The sequence below is a fragment of the Pongo abelii genome, chromosome 2, assembly GCF_028885655.2.
Source record: "Pongo abelii isolate AG06213 chromosome 2, NHGRI_mPonAbe1-v2.0_pri, whole genome shotgun sequence".
NCBI lineage: Eukaryota > Metazoa > Chordata > Mammalia > Primates > Hominidae > Pongo > Pongo abelii.
The window spans coordinates 142,188,676-142,207,906 of NC_085928.1; the positions used below are offsets into that span (position 1 = coordinate 142,188,676).

Here is a 19,231-nt window from a genome sequence, read left to right on the forward strand (position 1 = left end):
GAATTTTAGAAACTAAGCCTATGCTCTGAACTAACAGTGTTTTACACTAAGAGGAAGGGACCTTCGTACAAGTCTAACTTCAATAGTTTCTCAAGTACTAAAGGAAGTATTAGAAATATCCTTAAATTGTCTTTCATTCTATTTACTATTCCCTATCTAATTCATGTTTACCTATATTTTATACCATAAAATCATTCACTGATACAACGTTAAAATGTGGGAACTTACCATTTGGCTATAAAGAACAGCTAAGTTCACCAAGGCAGTAGCTACACTAGGGTGCTTTGGGCCAAAAGATTTCTGTCGAATTTCAACAGCCAATTCATACAAAGGTACAGCTTTGTCAAGTTTCCCCTAAAAAATAAGAGTTAAATCTAACAAAAATATAAGGCAATAAATACTATCTTATCAGAGCTTTTTCCATAAGTAAAATTTCATATTAAAGGGTAATTTTGAGGGAAAAAAAATCTCAGAAGCATTTCCTATCAGCTTAATGATTAAGTTTATAGATAACTGAAAATTTAAAGCTACACTGTATACAAAAGCATTTTTGATAATTCAGAAAACCCTTTAGGATCATCCACTATTACTGTTTCTAGTGTAGTAAAAACATATCAGCTAAAGTAGATTTACTATTGCACATAATTTGGAGACTGCATAAAAATAAAAAGCTCATTTCTTGCCAAATCCCTTCCAGATTTTTCTAACTACTTCACTTCACCCGAAAGTTGGGCAGAAATAGCAGCAATGTACCCTATTTACTAAAACAACTTTGGTGTCAGGATGACCAGTAATGGACCCACAAAGTCTAAAGACAGTCTACAAAGCTCTGTAACTATGCTAAATGAAAGCAGGCTTCCCTGGAATTTTTTCTTTTTTGAGAACAGCTATAAAAATTCCAAATATCACTCAGTATAGAACCCTATGGCAAACAATGGTTACATTTAATTACAGGCAAAGCCAAGAAAGAATGAAATAAAAATGTTCATTTAATCAACTACAAAGACGTCTCCTGATTTCTTATGTTTATGTTGCTTTACACAGCAAACTTAATATTGGTGGAATTTTAGAACTTCTGAAATGTAAAATAAGCTTGAATTAGAATGCTAATAAATGCATTTGCACTTGGAATGTATTTAACAAAACAAGACCAGCGTATTAATTTACTACTATATTATTTCAGAATCAAGAATCAATGTAACCAGTTCAGTATGAAATAATTATTTTTAAATGTTCTGCTCAGTTACTTGTTAAAAGTTAAATCATGATTTTTAAAGCTCATATAAACTAACCTATCCATCATAAAGATAAATTATTTTGCTGATAGTTGTTATGGCTTAACTGATGTGTTATAAAACATGTAAGAACGTCAAGGATTACTTACCATTTTCTTATACAAGATGGCAAGATGCTTCACCGTATATGCCAAAGAAGGGTGATCAGGAGCTAATGCACGTCTCCGAATATCTAAAGCTCTTTCATAAAGTTCTTCTGCTTTATCATACTGTTTCTTTTCATTGCACAGAGCTGCCAGATTATTCAAAGACTGAGCACAGTCAGGGTGATCTGGTCCTAGAACTCGCTCCCTCATTTCTAAGGAACGCTTCAGAAACTGGTCAGCTGTTCTGTGAACACAATCCCAAAATGGCTTACACTATCTATTATCTAGAGTTTGGAATCCTGACCCCTAAATTAAGTGGAGAACTGAATCATCTTTATTCTTAGATTGTAGTTAAAATAAGAGATTCAGCTCAAAATCTTACTTTCCCCCTCTTCCCCACCCCTATCTCTTCCTGCCCTTTTCCTGATAGTTTGAGGGCCTAAAATGTGTGGATGATTGCCTCAATTCTCCACTTCTGAAAGAAAAACTGATAAATATTTTCCAAAACAAACTTTTATACTTTAAAAATTATTAGACCTAGGTCAAATAAAAGATTTTTGTATTCACTCTTCTTCCCTTTGGAGTTAGTACTAAATAATTTTTATTTATTTTATTTTTTTGTATGTGTGCGTGTGTGTAACCTTGAACTCCTAGGCTCAAGTGATACTCCCACCTTAGCCTCTCAAGTCGCTAGGTCTACAGGTGTGTACCACCATGTCTGGCTAATTTATTAATTTTTTTTGTAGAGACAGGGTCTCACTATGTTGCCCAGCCTGGTCTTGAATTCCTGGCTTCAAGTGATCCTAATGCCTCAGCCTCCTAAAGCTCTGGGATTACAGGCATGAGCTATCATGCCCAGCCAATACTAAATAATTTTTAACAAAAGAATAAATCATTATTTTTTACATAAGTTTCTGTAAGTGGGCTAAAGATTTATTATACTTTTCTGACATCCAATGTTTCAAATTTGTTATATTTTTCTGATATCTGAAGTCCAAAAATACTTATTTTTTATAACATATAAATATAAATGTCATTTTGAATCCTTTTACCCAAATAAACTGACAAAACTAGAAACTGTCTACATTATTTACCATTAGTCCCAAGCTACTGCTTCTGTGAGATCTCATGCACAATATCTACACAAACTCACTTTTCATAAATATATAAAATACACCAGGGAAGCTACAAAATAACTTTTCAGTTAAGAAACAATGTGGGCCAGGCGTGGTGGCTCACGCCTGTAATCCTAGCACTTCGGGAGGCCAAGGCGGGCAGATCACGAGGTCAGGAGACCGAGACCATCCTGGCTAATACAGTGAAACCCTGTCTCTACTAAAAATGCAAAAAATTAGCCGGGCGTGGTGGCACGCACCTGTAGTCCCAGCTACTCAGGAAGCTGAGGCAGGAGAATAGCTTGAATGGGAGGTGGAGGTTGCAATGAGCCGAGATCACACCACTGCACTCCAGCCTGGGCAACAGAGCGAGACTCCGTCTCAAAAAAAAAAGAAAAAAAGAAAAAAAGAAACAATGTGAAAAGAAACACAGTAGAGAAAATGCCATGGTCTTTAGGTATGCATCATATATGAAATTTCACATGGTTTTTATCATTTTTTTTCTAGCTTTAGACTTGATAAAAATGTAAAACAGCATTGCATCAAAGAGAAAATGGTTAATTATTTTCATTATTAACCCCATGGTACTCACTCCAGGTTATTTTGAAGATAGTAGAGAACACCCAGTTCATTGAGGGTCCGAGCATTATCAGGTGTGTCCTTACCTAATGTAAGCTCTTCTAACTGTAGAGCCCGTCTACGTAAAAGGGCAAATCCATACTGCAGCAAACATGAAAAATGAAAAGCAATCACTAAGTAGGTGCAATCCTTGATTCTGAAACAATATATGAGGGTCCTAAAAAATCTTCCTTTTTTCCCATTTAATCTAGATAACTATTATTTTAAGCATCACACTAAATTAACTTGATGATTACAAATACAAATATTTCCAGATGGCAACACATTCTAAAATTCATTAAAAACTATTTCATGAAAATGATTATATTTTAGAAAGTAAACTATATCTCAAAGTGCTTCAAGAAATAATAGAATATAATTAATTTGCAGATATTTATCAACCCCATAGGTAAACACATAAACAGCAGGTCCATAAAAATGCACACAGCATTTTAAATTAAAGAAATATGCTACATTTAGACTTTATCAGCAACTTAAAAAAATTAAAATAACTTTTATTGTGTATTTGAGGGGAAGGCTTTCTTCACATTTGAACATAACACAAAATGTTAACTAAATTTATTTTATTCCTTTTTCCAACCCTTTAAAGAACTGAGGTAGCTTTAAATTCCGTCTTTCAAAGCCTAACCTTCAATTGAATTTAGAGTTCCACTTTTTAAAGTCTAAATTGTACTTCTCAGTAATATGATATTTTAACACATAAATAAGAAAATGTTAAGTAGTTCTTTTCTAAACTGGATTTTTAAATCTAAAGCTCTTAAACGTGGGGTGTATGCATTTATGATGCTCTTTTCCTCTTACGTTCAAAACACAACACAAAAGAAATCTCTCCTTACCAAGTTGCCTTTTTTCTTTATAGCTTTCTGATGAATTTTAAAGGATTTTTTCCTAAAATGTTCAGCTTGTTCATATCTTAAAAAAAAATTACAGTAAGTCAAACATAAGAAACATATTCAAAGTATACTTCAGTGAAATGAAAGCACTCTTCGTAGTGTAGTCTTTTTGGGCTATTAAATACAGCATTTTTTCTAGAAATGATAGTCATGATATTACGAATCTCTAAAAACCCTTTCATAAAACAAAATATGACAAAACACTAAGATATCTTAGTCTATCATGGATGTTTTTCTAATAAAAAGTTCTGTTCAATTAAAAAAATTTTGACAAAACAAAGTAAGTCTAGTCCTCTAAGTAGCTGACATCTGATCATCTTTAACCAATTTAACTCATCCTAAGTCTCTGAAGGGCAACCTAACTAAATGAAAATCCAAAATTTCAGTTTTCTATAGCACACTAATAATTTTTAATTAACAACTTTTTCTGCACAGGCTAATTTCTGGTCAAATTTAAATGTGAAATTCACACAAAATTTGTACGAAACAATACTTCTATAAGTTAAAAAATTCCATTATGTATCACTTATGATAGAGCAAAAGAAATAATTTTTAATAGAGGAAGAGATGCCATTCATTGGGTGCCTGATAGATAAGAAAGACTTTTTATTATACCAGAGATTGGCTTTTTCTATAAAGGGCTAGACAGTTAATATTTTAGGCTTTGTGGGCCATGTGCTTTCTGTTCCAAGTAAGGAACTCCGCCACTGAAGCACAGAAGCAACCATGGATAATATATACATGAAAAAAATTTGGCTGTGTTCCCTTTAAACCTTATTTACACAACTGGACTTGGCCTATGGGCAATGGTTTGCTGGCCCCATAAAGGTTGAACATCCCTAATCTAAAAACCCAAATTCTGAAATGCTCCAAAATCAGAAGCTTTTTGAGTGCTGTCATGATGCCACAAGTGGAAAATTCTGCACCTGACCTCAAGTGATGGGTCAACTCAAGCCACAGTCAAAACTGTGTTTTATGCACAAATTAAAACTAGTACACAAAATTACTTTCAGGCTATGTGTATAAGGTGTATATGAAACATAAATACATTTCATGTTTAGACTTGGGTCCCATCCCCAAGATATCTCATTATATATATGCAAATATTCTGAAATCTGAACAAATCCAAAATCCTGACCACTTCTGGTTCCACATTTGGATAAAGGATACTAAACCTATATTAGTAAAGCACTCAAAGTTAGTCACTGAATGAGCCAGGATTCAAACCCAAGACTATATGACTCGAAAGTCCATGTTCTATCCTTCATGCATCTTTAAACAGAGATGAATCTTATAGTTCTAATTTTCTCTGTTTACCACATGAAGACTAGGCACAGGGTAAGGAAAAGTACACAGTGATAAAACAAAGTCTACCCTATAAGTACGTTAAAACTGTTAATTCCCCTTCATAAAATCAGGTATTACTGATCTAAAAAATCTTACTTATTTTGTTTCTGGTACAAAGTTGCAAGTGCCTCAAGTTCACGAGCAGTATATGGATGGTCCACACCATAAGCATTTTCTGAGATTTCCAACGCCTGTTTATACAGTTGTTCTGCATTGCCAAACTTCTTCCACTGCACGTATACACTTGCTAGTTGGTGGAGGGACTGGGCTACTCTTGGGTGATCGGGATCTAAAGCTGTTTCTCGAATCTCTAAAGACCTCTGCAAAGGTACTACAGCCTTGGGGGAAAAGGGGTGAAAGGCCAGTTAAAGTGAGTGAAATGCTGCAAGATCTGTCATCTGATTAAATATTAAAGATTATAGCACAACAAATGAAAACCACATTAACATCTTGGAAAAAGAGAAGAGTGAACACAAAAATCCCACCTGTCTCTGGCTTGCCATTGATGTGCTGAGCTTACCTGACTGAGAAGGCCTAGATCCTTGAGAAATCGCCCCAAGGTTTCATAAAGATCAGCTAAGCAACTCATATTCTCCTCGCCTTCGCAGTTTTTCTCATACTGCTTCAATGAATCAAAGTATTCTGTTGCCATTGCACTTTTGTCTTTGCCAACAAACTGCCAATAACTCAGCAACTCAGCAAAGTGTCCCCTGTTTGAACAAATAACAGTATTTTAATGAAAAACACACTTTAAAATCCATTACAGAATCAAAATTCCAGAATTAATATCAAGTTATTGACAATTTATTAGTAGGCGAGTACCGTGTAGTGAGGTAAGACTCAGACCACTCACTATCTGAATTCCACCACTATCCTAGCTATGTAATCTTGAGCAGGTTGTCTGACCTCTTAGACCTCATCACCTTCATCTGCAGAAATGGAGACACTACCTGCCTCGGCTGGTACTGTAGGCGGATTATGGCACACAGTAAGTACTCCACAGTGTTGGCTGTTATCCTTAATACCATCATGGCTACTTACCAATGGGAATCTATCTGAATCCTTTTTACACATTTCACAATATGGAGCCAACTGCTGAGTTCACTCCCAAAATTATTTTAAGTATGGAAATTCAAAGAGAAGAAACTAATAAAAAATAAACTGTCACACAGTATCTACTTTGTATTTTCATCAAGAAATTGAATGACAAAAGTAAGCTTATTCATCTGTAGGTGATCTTAAGTAGTATGGGGCTGGTAAACTAAAAAATATCTGATTTCAGAGGAATCATGAAAAATTGGAATGGGGATCAGAAATAAGAGATGCAACAAATCTGAGAGAGTTTATGTAGAAGCAAAATAAATTATGATACTTATTGTATAAGAAATGTCTAAATTTCTAAGTAAGGCAGAAAAAAACCCTCATGAAGCTTAGTAGGTTAGACAGTTGGCTCATAAAAAGGTAGTTCTGCCACTGACAAACTAGAACATATCAAAAGAGACAAACAGAATACATTTTTGAATTAGGGTAATTCTTTCTTTAAATTCAACACCAGACATAGAAAGTAAACAAACAAACAAAAACAAATAAATTCAACACCAGACAGATTCTACTTGGACCCCAGAGTCTGGTTTGAAGGCTACGCTTTCAGATATCTGAAGGCCCAAAGAAGCAGACATCATGAAACACCTCTCTGGGTGGTTTAAATTTAGACCTGCTTAAATGTAAGCATAAGATAAAAAGTTGAACTGAAATCATTCCAGCTCTGATTTCATAAAGCAGCAGTACTCTATGTTTTCCTCTTGGGAAAAGTAGATCTAATAGAGATTTGTAAATTGTCTCAAGATTTCTCCTACACTATTTGTATTTCAGATACTTAGACTAATTTTTAAATTAAAAATACCATTTTTTCTTTGTTAAACTGAACATCTTTAAATCTCTCTTTCTGGGGAAGAACGTTCTATAATGTTTCTTACCTTTTATAAAGGTTTTGAGACACAAAGAGATTAAGAAGGCAATCATGCAGCTTCTGTTTATTTCCCTGCTGCTGAAAAAGCCACGGGAGTTCATCTGCACTTCTCCAAGTCACTCTGTCCTGACTATCAAAAGAGAGGAGACAATATTCAATATCTTCCTACAATGAAACTGCTTCAAAAAGGCTTCAGGCAAATGTTAAAGGAAGAAAAATATATTTAACATATATCTCTGATTAAGTATAATTTAATACTAAAAAAGTTAGGTCGAAATCAGAGACTTTACCAACCTAAGAAAATAAATTCAGTGATAGGCAGAACCATCAAACAAACTCTAAAAGTATTTTCCTAAAATTGAGCTATTTAAAAAAACACTCAATGGACCCGTATACACACATACAGATATGTGGACACAAACTACTGGAATAAAATAAAAATAATAAAATGATCCTACATTGATTTTCCTTGTTTAAACTTTTAGCATAATATTAAAAGACAAAATCATCTTTTGCTCTTTTGACATTAACAGAATAGGGAGAGGAGTTAATCTTTTTTGTAATAATTAAGTTTTTGTACTTTAAGTTGTAAGCTAAGAAACAGAAATAAGGACACAAAGGTAGTGTGTTGCAGTAATTACAGAAGAACAACAGGAACATTTACAATACCTTAGCTGCAAGGTGAAATAGTTGATTAGCTTTTGCCTGTAGGAAGCAGTAATGGTGGGGCCTTCCAGATACTCCAGTCTCACTGTTTCCCAAGCCTAGGGAGAAAAAGAAGAAATACTGAGTTCTATTTTATGTAAGTCACTGTACATCTAACAAGAGATTTGCAAAAAAGAATTTATAATTATTCCTATTTTATAGCTGTATAATAGAAATGTCACTTAAATGTTTTTAAATTTAGGACATATTTATTTGATAAACTGTTACTAGAATAAAAATTTCTGTACTAATATTTATAAGCTCAAAACACAATTTAATTCAAACTTAGTTAATACATTAAAAATCTCAGAAGTGTGGAATGAAAAGTTACTAAAAAGAATAAAGTATATTCAAACAATACACAATAAAGAAAGGAAAAAGGCTGTGAAATTGCAAACATTTCACATCTACAAATATGATACAGCATACTCAAATGTAAGACTTCATTTGCAATTGTATATGTATATATATATAAATCAACCATGGCATTGCAGATGATAGGAATTATTTTAGCCAAAACTTCCTAAAGATTTACTTCTACGTGCTAAACATCTCTCTAGTACCTCACAAGGACCAAGAACCACCTCAATTAATTCGCTTCACAACCCCTTTCGTAAACTGCCAAAGTCTGCCTGGGGCTTAGATCTTGCCCAAGTTTAGATAGGCATTAATCCATGAAAAGGAGGCTGACTGGCTTACAGAGTCCAAACTCTTAATACATATACAGTCATGTGCACATAACAATGTTTTGGTCAACAACAAACTGCATATATGATGATGATCCTATAAAATTATAATGAAGCTGCCCTATACAGGCATACCGTTTTAAAACTTTCATACCACATTTTTACTGTAACTTTTCTGTATTTAGATACACAAATACTTACAGTTATACACAGTATTCAGTACAGTAATATGCTGTGCAGGTTTGTAGCCTGGGAGCAACAGGCCATACCATATAGCCTCCATGTGTGGTAGGCTGTACCATCTAGATTTGTGTAAGTACGCTCTACAATGTTCACACAATGATAAAATCACCTAATGATGTGTTTCTCAGAACATATCCCCATTGTTAAGCAATGCATGACTGTGTAATAATACCGCAACTCAATGAAATATAATTGAAAAAAACTTTTTTTCTCTTCAAGAAATAAACTACCTTTAAGAAACTTTTTTTGATCTTTTGTGTCTGATTTATTTTTTAATTTTAAAAATTGTACTATGGTAAGACCACTTAACATGAGACCTACCCTCTTAATAAATTTTTAAGTGTACTACAGTATTGTTAACTATAGGGACAATGTTGAATAGCAGATCCTTAGAATTTATTCCTTTGGCAGAAATAATCTTGCCACTGCACTCCTGCCTGGGTGACAGAGGAGATCCTGTTTCTTAAATAAATAAATAAAAAGATGCCTAAAATAACATTACCTGCAGATGTTGAAACCTAAGCAAGCCACAACCATAAGTTAACAAACACATTTTGTATAAACTGTGAATAAGGGAGGTCAAGAAAGTCCAGGACATCTCAGGATAGAGTTCCATCAGTTCTGATTCACTCACACCATTGTGACTAACATTGACAAGGCAGAGAATCTAGGTAGAAAAACAAATTAACAGTAATCATAAAGCACCTGTATAAGTAACTAACAGCCATTAAAATTTCCCTAATTCTTTTAAGGCTATTTCTTTTTACCAAAACTTATAATGCAAATGATTTAATAAATCAAGAAATAGATTTATTAAAACACACTGTCCAAAAGACATTAATCAAGATTAAGACAGTGTATATATAAAATCTAGCACACCAAAGATAACACTCTTATAGAAAAAAGTATAGTGAAAATTAAAACTGCATAAAATGTATTATTATAATTAATGGCAGAATTCCAATTCCAGGAAGACAGTGGAAGAAAATAGCCCTCCTATTATAAACACGTATGAATATTAGACACATTTCTAAAAGCACAGCTGATCCTGGAAAAAAGAAAGGGAAATCCTCCAACTGCCAAAAATGAATAGGAAATTGAAATCAGAGTGTTGAGGGCTGGAACTGCTGGCTATGGGGGCAGTGGAGCTAGAGGACAGGCAGCATCCCCCAGGAACTTAAGGGCTTAGGTTTTCACAGCCACAGTGGGATGGAAGGTGAGCCCTTAAGCTGTGTGAGGCAAGGAGGTAGAACTAGATTTCTTGTCAACACCAGGATCTTTGAAGGGCTTTGAAGGACCTTCACCCTCAGTGAAGGGGTACATGAGAAAAACATTAGCCCACAGACGTGGAGAGAATACAAGGAAGCTTGTGGGCTTGGAGTGGACTGAGAAGTCCAAACCCCGGGAACCACCAAGCTGAAAAGTTAACATAAAAATAGATCCAGGTTTGGCAGGACGCAGTGGCTCACGCCTGTAATTCCAGCACTTTGGGAGGCCAAGGTGGGCAGATCACGAGGCCAGGAGATCGAGACCATTCTGGCTATCACGGTGAAACCCCATCTCTACTAAAAATACAAAAAATTAGCTTGGCGTTGTGGCAGGTGCCTGTAGTCCCAGCTACTCGGGAGGCTGAGGCAGGAGAATTGCTTGAACTCGGGAGGCGGAGCTTGCAGTGAGCCGAGATCGCGCCACCACACTCCACCCTGGGCGACAAGGTGAGACTCCGTCTCGGGAAAAAAAAAAAAAAAATGAGGTTGCTAGATATACATTTTCAAAAACCAAAATTGAATACATCAACAAAAAACTACAATGTTATTTTAATTACATAGCACTTAATTCTAAAAATATATATATGGAAAATTAGACAAGGCAATTGTGAAGAATAATAATAAAAGGAGGTTTGCCCAAGTAACTATCAAAGCTTACTTTAAAGTTCTAACAACTAAGCAGTATGGTACTGGCAAAGAATAGGCAAAATCAGAACAGAAGAGCCTAGAAACAGACCCACATTTATTTGTGAGCTTGATATTTGTCAGTTGGCATTGCAAATGAGCAGAAGAGATGTATTATTTAGTAAAAAGAACAATTAATTATCCATATGACAGAGGATTAAAAAGTAGATTCTTTCCTCACACAATAAACAAAAAGATATCAACAAGAGTTAAGGACTTCACACACGAAGAAAAAACTATAAAACTTTTTGAAGGAAATTATGTGTGTGTGTGTGTGTGTGTGTATGTGTGTATACACACACACATATACATGAAACAAAGCTTTGTATAATGAATGAAACCATAATGAATGATACTATACAGTTAAAAGACAAGAAACAAACAGGAAAAAGATTTATTTGCAAATTTTCTAATAAAGGATTTGTTTTCAGTATGCAGAACATTTAAGACACCCACAGATCGATAAGGAAAAGACAAACGACCCAATTAAAAAATGGGTAAAGACTTGAACCAGCAATTCAGAAAAAAAGGATAGCCAATAACATGAAAAGATGATAAATCTCAATAATAATCAGGAAAACACAAATTTCCACAAGCACACTATGGCTATCAGCATTCCTGCATATGCCTGAAACATATTTAAGCACAAATTTTAAAAGAATTGTTATTTATTTCCATTCACACACACACAAAGCAAACTAACATTCCTTTTTATAAGTTTATTACATTTTACCTGCTTCATTAGTTCTTTATCCACATCATTTGCCATGGACTCCTGGATAGAGTGCAGAACAAGTCTATATAATGAAACAGTATCTTGACACTGGAAACACTGATGAAGGATTTTATCTAAATTGCCTGCTCTCCCAGCACTGTTGGAATTGAGAAGAGATTTAATTTCTTACAGATTGCCAACATCTGTGAAAATTTTTAGATCGATTAAAAACAATGTGAACTCTATTTTTTGTACTGCAACCAATAACAAATTCAATAAAACATGATACGGGAAAGTGGTAGTTTTACGGGGCTGCTAGAGTCATTGGGCTTATTTTATTATATATAATTTAATTCAGTGCAATAAACATGCTGAAATCTATTATTTGTCAAGCAATTACTATGCATTATGGAACATAAAAATGAGTTAGACATGGTTCTTATTATCCAGAAGCATGCCACCTACATACAGGAAGCAGGGAAACGATGATAAGTATTGTTAGTTAGCCATGCAAATTAAATTTGTGTGGAGCCAGAATTTTGAAAACACAAGGCTAAAGAAAATCATTAAATGGGGGGTTTATTTTAAAAGATTACACAATATTTACCAGTTTTTAAAAATAATATAAAGATGTACAAAGAGAAAAAACAAAGGGTCCACAGTCTCTTTAAAATAGGTACTTTCAAAAATAAAAACAGTAAAATGGATACTTTCAATGAACATTATTAAATGTATGAAAAATGACTCATACTCTTGAATCATACTCACTGTATCACTGATGTTCAGAGGCCAGATGTGTTGCCACAACTAACAGTGGAAAAGGACGGTGGAAATATCACAGGCAGGCTGGGTACAGTGGCTCACATGCTGTAATCCCAGCACTTTGGGAGGCTAAGCAGGTGGATTGCTTGATCCCAGGAGTTCAAGACCAGCCTGGCAATCATGGCAAAACCCCGCTTCTACTAAAAATACAAAAATAAGCCAGGCATGGTGGTGTGCTCCTGTAGTCCCAGCTACTCAAGAGGCTGAGGTGGGAGGATCGCTTGAGTCTGGGAGGCAGAAGTTACAGTGAGCCGAGATCAAGCCTCTGCTCTCCAGCCTGGGCAACAGAGAGTGAGACACTGTCTCAAAAACAAAAACAAAGATGAAATATCATGGGCAATGTTTCAGAAGATTTTTTTATTTCAAATTTGGTGCTCAAGATAAGAACATGGAATAAAGAGACAAGAAGTACTAGATTCAGTGTCTGGAAATATGTGTGCTAGAATTGCCATCTATTGCAATGAATAACAAAAAATGTATTAATCTTTTTTTTACCTCAGATTGAGAAAAGACAAAGTAGAGTGATGCTATACTGAAGAAGAAATAAAAGTAGTAAAACATTCTAACAGTTGAGAATAGGTAGAATAGGATAAAGCTATACTGAGGAAATAAAAGTAGTGATATTCTAATGCTTATCTAAAGGCAGATTACTAATGGATATCTAAAATAGAACTATTTTATAATAAAAAGTTTATCAGGACTTGAGAACAGAGACAATTAAAAATTCGTATCCATATATCTACCTCCTGATATTCAAAGACACCTGAAATAATATTGTAACCCTCAGTTGTTTCCTTCACTTTCCCAAAGCTAGGGGCCACAAACGAGGGTAAGGATGGCTTTCTTTTGCAACCTCCAATAGGGAACAGATTAGTGTGAAGAAAATTAGACAAATCTATCAAGTTCTGACAATCATGGGCAGTAGGTATCTGTAAGCCATGTTCTCACAAATGTTAGTATCACTATTCAAATAAAATCTGAGTGGCTCAACAGACTGGTGTGGTGATCAGTTCTCAGTTTTGCAGGGTGAGAAAGCGTCTGCAGCAAACACAAAACATGCAGAAGATCATGTAAAATAACCACCACTTACCGCGCAATCATTTGGCCGAAAAGGGTGACATAAAGGGCATTGCAGGTTGTAGCAGAACGACAGTGTCGTTCTAGCTTCTTCTCCTGCACCAGTTTACCAAGAAAAACAAAACAGAAATACAAAAACCACCCTGGAATTAAGCGGTCTTTACTACCCAGCCATCAACAAGTACCCTGACAGAAATAACACTATTGCTGCCATCTGTGACATCACACCACACAGCGGTGGCTCCTCGACTGTGGGCAGCCTTCCAACTGCAGACCACAGATACGGCCAGTATGAAAATGCTCTTTTGCTTTTAAAATACCTGCTTAATATTATATACTAAAGTCAACCTTAAGACCAAAATCTTTTTATTGCTTCTTTTCTACCTGTCATTAGTTTAAGAGGCAATACATTTACCAAAGTAATTACTAAACTCCAATTTTCCTTATAACAGATCCCCTATATTGAATTTTAAGTCTCACATAAGATGTTTCATAGGAAAGATAAGACAGAGTAGAAGATTGCATCAAAATGAAAAATACACACCTGCTCTTTACTCAATTTAATGTCTACAGAGTGGCATTCTGCAATTATAATAGATTTTGCATCTTTTGGACTTAAGGGATCAAGATGAAGTGTAGGCCACAACCTTTTATTTAAAGAAAAGAAAAATGAAATTTTAATAATACAACAAGAACTGTAATTACCCACAACACAATTTAAAATCCACCACAAGAATTAACTTTTTATACTGTTTTTGTAAAATAAGCAAAACTAATGTCTATTAATCATATTAAGTAACTAATATATCTCACTCATTCTAATATGTGTATTATTACTTTCAGCAATGAATCACAACAAACGGTGTTATAAAATAAACAGTATATACATTAGACAGTTACATGGTAAAACATTTCTAGTTCTATGTTCCATACTATCAGTAAAACTAAGCATAGGTATGAGTATCTATGAGGAGTGGCACCAGACACAATTACTGTCCACAAGCACTTGTAATGCAACTGAAATTTAACTATTACAATATACATTCTCAACATGGTACTGAAAATTGCATTTGTTGGGGAGTGAAAAAACTTACTCTTTTTATGTATAAAGTACACATAGACACATATATCTATATACACAAGCTGATATACAATATGTGTGTGGTATTAAAATTTCTTGGGGGAGGCAATTACAAATAAAATGTCTAAAATGGCTCCTTATAGGAGCAAAAACAGGTTGAGAAACACTGCTCCATGGGATCTAATTGCTCTACTACTTTCTTTTTTTTGAGGCAGAGTCTTGTACTGTTGCCTGGGCTGGTGTGCAGTAGTGCCATCTCGGCTCACTGCAACCTCTGCCTCCCAGGTTCAAGTGATTCTCCTGTCTCAGCCTCCCAAGTAGCTAGGATTACAGGCACCCACCACCACGCCTGGCTAATTTTTTATATTTTTAGTAGAGGCGGGGTTTCACTGTTGGCCAGGCTGGTCTCGAACTCCTGACCTCCTGATCCACCCGCCTCGGCCTCCCAAAGTGTTGGGATTACAGGCATAAGCCACTACGCCCAGCCATTTGTTTGTTTTTTGAGATGGAGTTTCACTCTTGTCACCCAGGCTGGAGTGCACTGGCGTGATCTCGGCTCACTACAACCTCCACCTCCTGGGTTCAAGCGATTCTTCTGCCTTAGCCTCCCGAGTAGATGGGATTACAAGCACCCGCCACCATGCCTGGCTAATTTTTGTATTTTTAGTAGAGATGGGTTTCACCATGTTGTCCAGGTTGGTCTTGAACTCCTAACCTCAGGTGATCCACCCGCCCCGGCCTCCCGAAGTGCTGGGATCACAGATGTGAGCTACCATGCCCGGCCACTCTACTACTTTTTAAAGGACCATTAAAGTGAGCTTGCATTTCAAAATAACAGGTGTCTATTATTCCCAGCCTGGCCCTTTCTCTATTTTCCTCATCTATAAATGTAACCGCCTATTAGACATCGTTATGTGGAGCTACTCAAACTAACCATGATTAAAAATTAAACTCATCACCTTTTCCCCACAACTTGCCTGTCCTTTGTGTTTCCTATTTCAGTTCATGAAGCTACATTAATTAATTTCTCAAGTCAGAAACTCCAGAATCATCCTGGCCCTTTCTTTTCCCTTGCATCCCAGATCTATCTAACCTCCCACCAAATCCTTTTTTTTTTTTTTCTTTTGGAGACAGGGTCTCCCTCTGTCACCCAGGCTGAAGTGCAGTGGCACAATCTCTGCTCACTGCAACCTCTGCCTCCCAAGTTCAAGCAATTCTCCTGCCTCAGCCTTCCAAGTAGCTGGGATTACAGGCATGTGCCACCATGCCCAGCTAATTTTTGTATTTTTTGTAGAGACAGGGTTTCACCATGTTGGCCAGGCTGGTCTCAAACTGCTGGCCTCAAGTGATCCACCCGCCTTGGCATCCCAAAGTGCTGGGATTACAGGCTCACACCATCTATACAATCCTACAGATTTTATTTTTTTTCGTAAATTCACCCACTTCTCCCCATCCTCACTGCAAGTTACATAAAAAACATGAAAACCATAAATGCATATTAAAAACCTTTCCTTGTTTGTACTTAAAACATTTCATGTACTCTGAAAGAACTAAAGTTGGCATCGTACCTCCATGCTGGAGGGCATGTTTCTACATTCACAGAAACAATTACTCTTACATTCACTGGCAGTGGATCTATCAGCCATTTCATGTGTTTTTCAACTTGCTTAAAAATATAAAAACAAAATTCAATCTATTAATCAAAATATTTCAAAACAATCCAATAATAGCTCCCCAAATAAAATGAAATTCTCATTAAGTTTATCTTATTAAGGACAAAAATCTTATTTTGGGGTGATTTATTTTAGAATTTTAAAAGAACAAGTAGCAAAACATTATTATCACCAATTTGAACTCTGGACATGTCAGGAAACGTCAAGGCTCTAAAAATATGTCAAAACAAATAGTCTTTGTTAATTGTGTAAATTCAGTTGGTCTTTCTCAATAAGATATTAGTGTCTGTGGGCATACGATATATTTTTTTAATCCAGGTTTCCTCCCTAGAAATAAAGCAGAAATATAAAAAATAACATCATATTTTCTTCTCACAAACATATAATTTAAATGCCTGCTCTAGCTATTACTGAATTTGCATCTCTTTCTAAGTGTATCAATAGGTAACAAATGGAAAACGGTACCTGAACTTGATCTATAGAATCAATAACGATGATGATGCTGCCTTGATGACGAGCAGAGAGTTTTTCCAGCCAACGTGGAAATTCTTCCAGAAGCTTAGCAGGATCCAGTGTCAGAGCAGAGACTGACCAAGAGTGCTGCATCAACTACAAGATAAGAACATACACAAACTGAAGTAGTTACACGTAGTTACTGAAGTAGTTACAGAGCTGGGGGAAATATTTCTATTCTCACTTTTTTATAAACCAAAATCAAGTCACCAAGAGGACCTGATTGTATTGAATATTATTTTTAACCTTATAGAAAACCAAAACAGGTGGATAATACTGAAAATTGGTTTACCAGTAGGTACTTATTAGTCCCAACAATTTCTGAATCTAAATAAAATTCTGTAATTCCAGAAGATGGGATACTATACCTTTAGAGTTAGTCGTTTAATAATCAAGGAGGACTCTGAGCTGGTTGACATGGGCCTTCCCACAAAATGGGAAAGAATCAGTGTGTTGGGGGAATTCTTCTGTTGTAATTGAATCCTGAAAGAAAAAGACAGAACTTTTATAAAACCAATAAAGTTCCTTGACTGTCAATAAAAAAAGAATTCACAATGCAGTAAACATCAAATGTTGCCTAACTGAGCAATCAGACGGTCAGTTACTTTTAAATAAATATGGAGATTTCTGTTTTTACTCCACTTTTAGATCCTTTTAAATAATCTTTTAAAAAATTGTAGATTCATTTTAATTACAAATAGATGTTAATTAACAGAAACCAAATATGAAGGTAAGGTATTAGTACATATGAGGGTAAGGTATTAGTAACATATGAGGGTAAGGTATTAGTATGAGGGTAAGGTATTAGTAAAATAAGCATTAACTTTTAATTAAGAATTCCTACTAGAGGAAAATTTGTTAGGTACAAAAATATTATTTTCCAAACATAACTTTAAATGAAAGAGTAATAAAAAGGAAACAACTACATATGCTAACCCTTCAATGTAAATAATTATGAATGAAAGAAAATATTTTTACTGCTTGTTTTTAAATAACATAATGAAATAATAAAGTTTATTAGCTTATATGAACCTTAGTCCATAATTTGAAGAACTAGATTGCATTCATGGTAAAGGTTATCCTTAATTTTGATGTTCTGTAGAATGTATTTCACTCTAACTAGTATGCTTTTGTCTGGTTTCAAATATTTAAAATATCAATGAAACTTTCAAATAAAGGCAATAATTAAAAATAAAGGCACATTACAATCCACTTAATAACATATGTGTTATATGACATATCACATATGATCACTTCCTTACATAGCACTCCCATAGCTGTTACTTATGTGATTTATGTACATAATCATAAATGTTCATGCTTCCTATTCCTTTCTCATTCTGTGTCTTCTCTCTAACATCCAAATTCTATGCATTTCAGGGCATGAACCTATTGTTTTATTCCTTTTCACTTTGTTAATGTTTAGTGTAGGCCGCGCAGGAAGGCAGGCATGCAATACATTTTGTTGAATAGATTCAGTAATTCAAACAATGACAACAATAATTTAATTGCACTGCCTCATACCACTTTGATAAAAGAAGAGACTTCCCAGAACCTGGTCCTCCAGACACCAGAAGAGGTGGAATTGGGGCTGGTGCTGCCACTAGATCATTAAGGCGTTGGTAATACTAGAAAAAAGAATGAATTTACATTGTAAGGAAGCACATGCCTCTGAGACTACTGAACAGTCAACTTCTGATTATTCTTTGAAAATACTGGAGAAAAGCTGTGTGAGAAAATGAAATCTACTTTTAGTAGACAGCACCCTCATAATTGCCTATTTTTATGGCTGGCAAAAACATGACTGAACTAGTAAACTAAGAATGGGCCTCAAGTGGCCAGGTGCGGTGGCTCACGCCTGTAATCGCAGCACTTTGGAAGGCTGAGGCGGGCGGATCATGAGGTCAGGAGATCGAGAACATCCTGGCTAACACGGTGAAATCCTGTCTCTACTAAAAATACAAAAACAAAATTAGCCGAGTGTGGTGGCGGGCGCCTGTAGTCCCAGCTACTCAGGAGGCTGAGGCAAGAGAATGGCGTGAACCCAGGAGGCGGAGCTTGCAGTGAGCAGAGATCGCGCCACCGCACTCCATCCTGGGCGACAGAGCAAGACTCCGTCTCAAAAAAAAAAAAAGAGAATGGGCCCCAATTTCTTCTACACATAGTATTGCTGTAAATTAATGGGTAAAGGACAACATTTCAGGTCCCTGTGGGGTTTTGCAACACTCAAATGTTTGCAGAATGTTTCAGGGAGCTCACTGCAGCCCCCAAATCACAGAAAATACTGCAGAAGACCTTGAAGGTACTAGCAGGCCACCTAGATCTCCTGGTCAGAGGAATAAACACCTGTCCTGGGAATCACCTCAGTTTCTGGGGGTTACTGAGAAAAGGTCCAAATAAGGGCAGGTTTTGTCTGGGGA

The 19,231-nt window shown here is 35.6% G+C and overlaps 1 protein-coding gene across 7 annotated transcripts in view; it reads right to left on the reverse strand.

Annotated features, from left to right (window-relative positions):
* NPHP3 (nephrocystin 3) overlaps nt 1–19,231 on the reverse strand; it is a 45,801-nt gene that overhangs the window by 6,509 nt on the left and 20,061 nt on the right. For 2 of the 7 annotated variants that reach the window (XM_054552617.2, XM_054552616.2), the window contains exons 10-26: nt 18,336–18,439; nt 17,180–17,294; nt 16,764–16,907; nt 16,194–16,291; nt 14,089–14,191; nt 13,558–13,640; nt 11,664–11,802; nt 9,481–9,645; nt 8,014–8,108; nt 7,352–7,474; nt 5,896–6,085; nt 5,472–5,713; nt 3,972–4,047; nt 3,089–3,216; nt 2,757–2,876; nt 1,385–1,625; nt 229–354 (exon numbers count right to left, since the gene is read on the reverse strand). In XM_054552617.2, coding sequence (XP_054408592.2) covers nt 229–354; nt 1,385–1,625; nt 2,757–2,876; nt 3,089–3,216; nt 3,972–4,047; nt 5,472–5,713; nt 5,896–6,085; nt 7,352–7,474; nt 8,014–8,108; nt 9,481–9,645; nt 11,664–11,802; nt 13,558–13,640; nt 14,089–14,191; nt 16,194–16,291; nt 16,764–16,907; nt 17,180–17,294; nt 18,336–18,439 — 2,292 coding nt within the window. Of the gene's footprint in view, nt 1–228; nt 375–1,384; nt 1,626–2,756; nt 2,877–3,088; nt 3,217–3,971; nt 4,048–5,471; nt 5,714–5,895; nt 6,086–7,351; nt 7,475–8,013; nt 8,109–9,480; nt 9,646–11,663; nt 11,803–13,557; nt 13,641–14,088; nt 14,192–16,193; nt 16,292–16,763; nt 16,908–17,179; nt 17,295–18,335; nt 18,440–19,231 lie in introns of those variants that run through there. The other 5 variants (XM_054552618.2, XM_024244268.3, XM_054552619.2 and 2 more) reach the window with 5 other exon arrangements.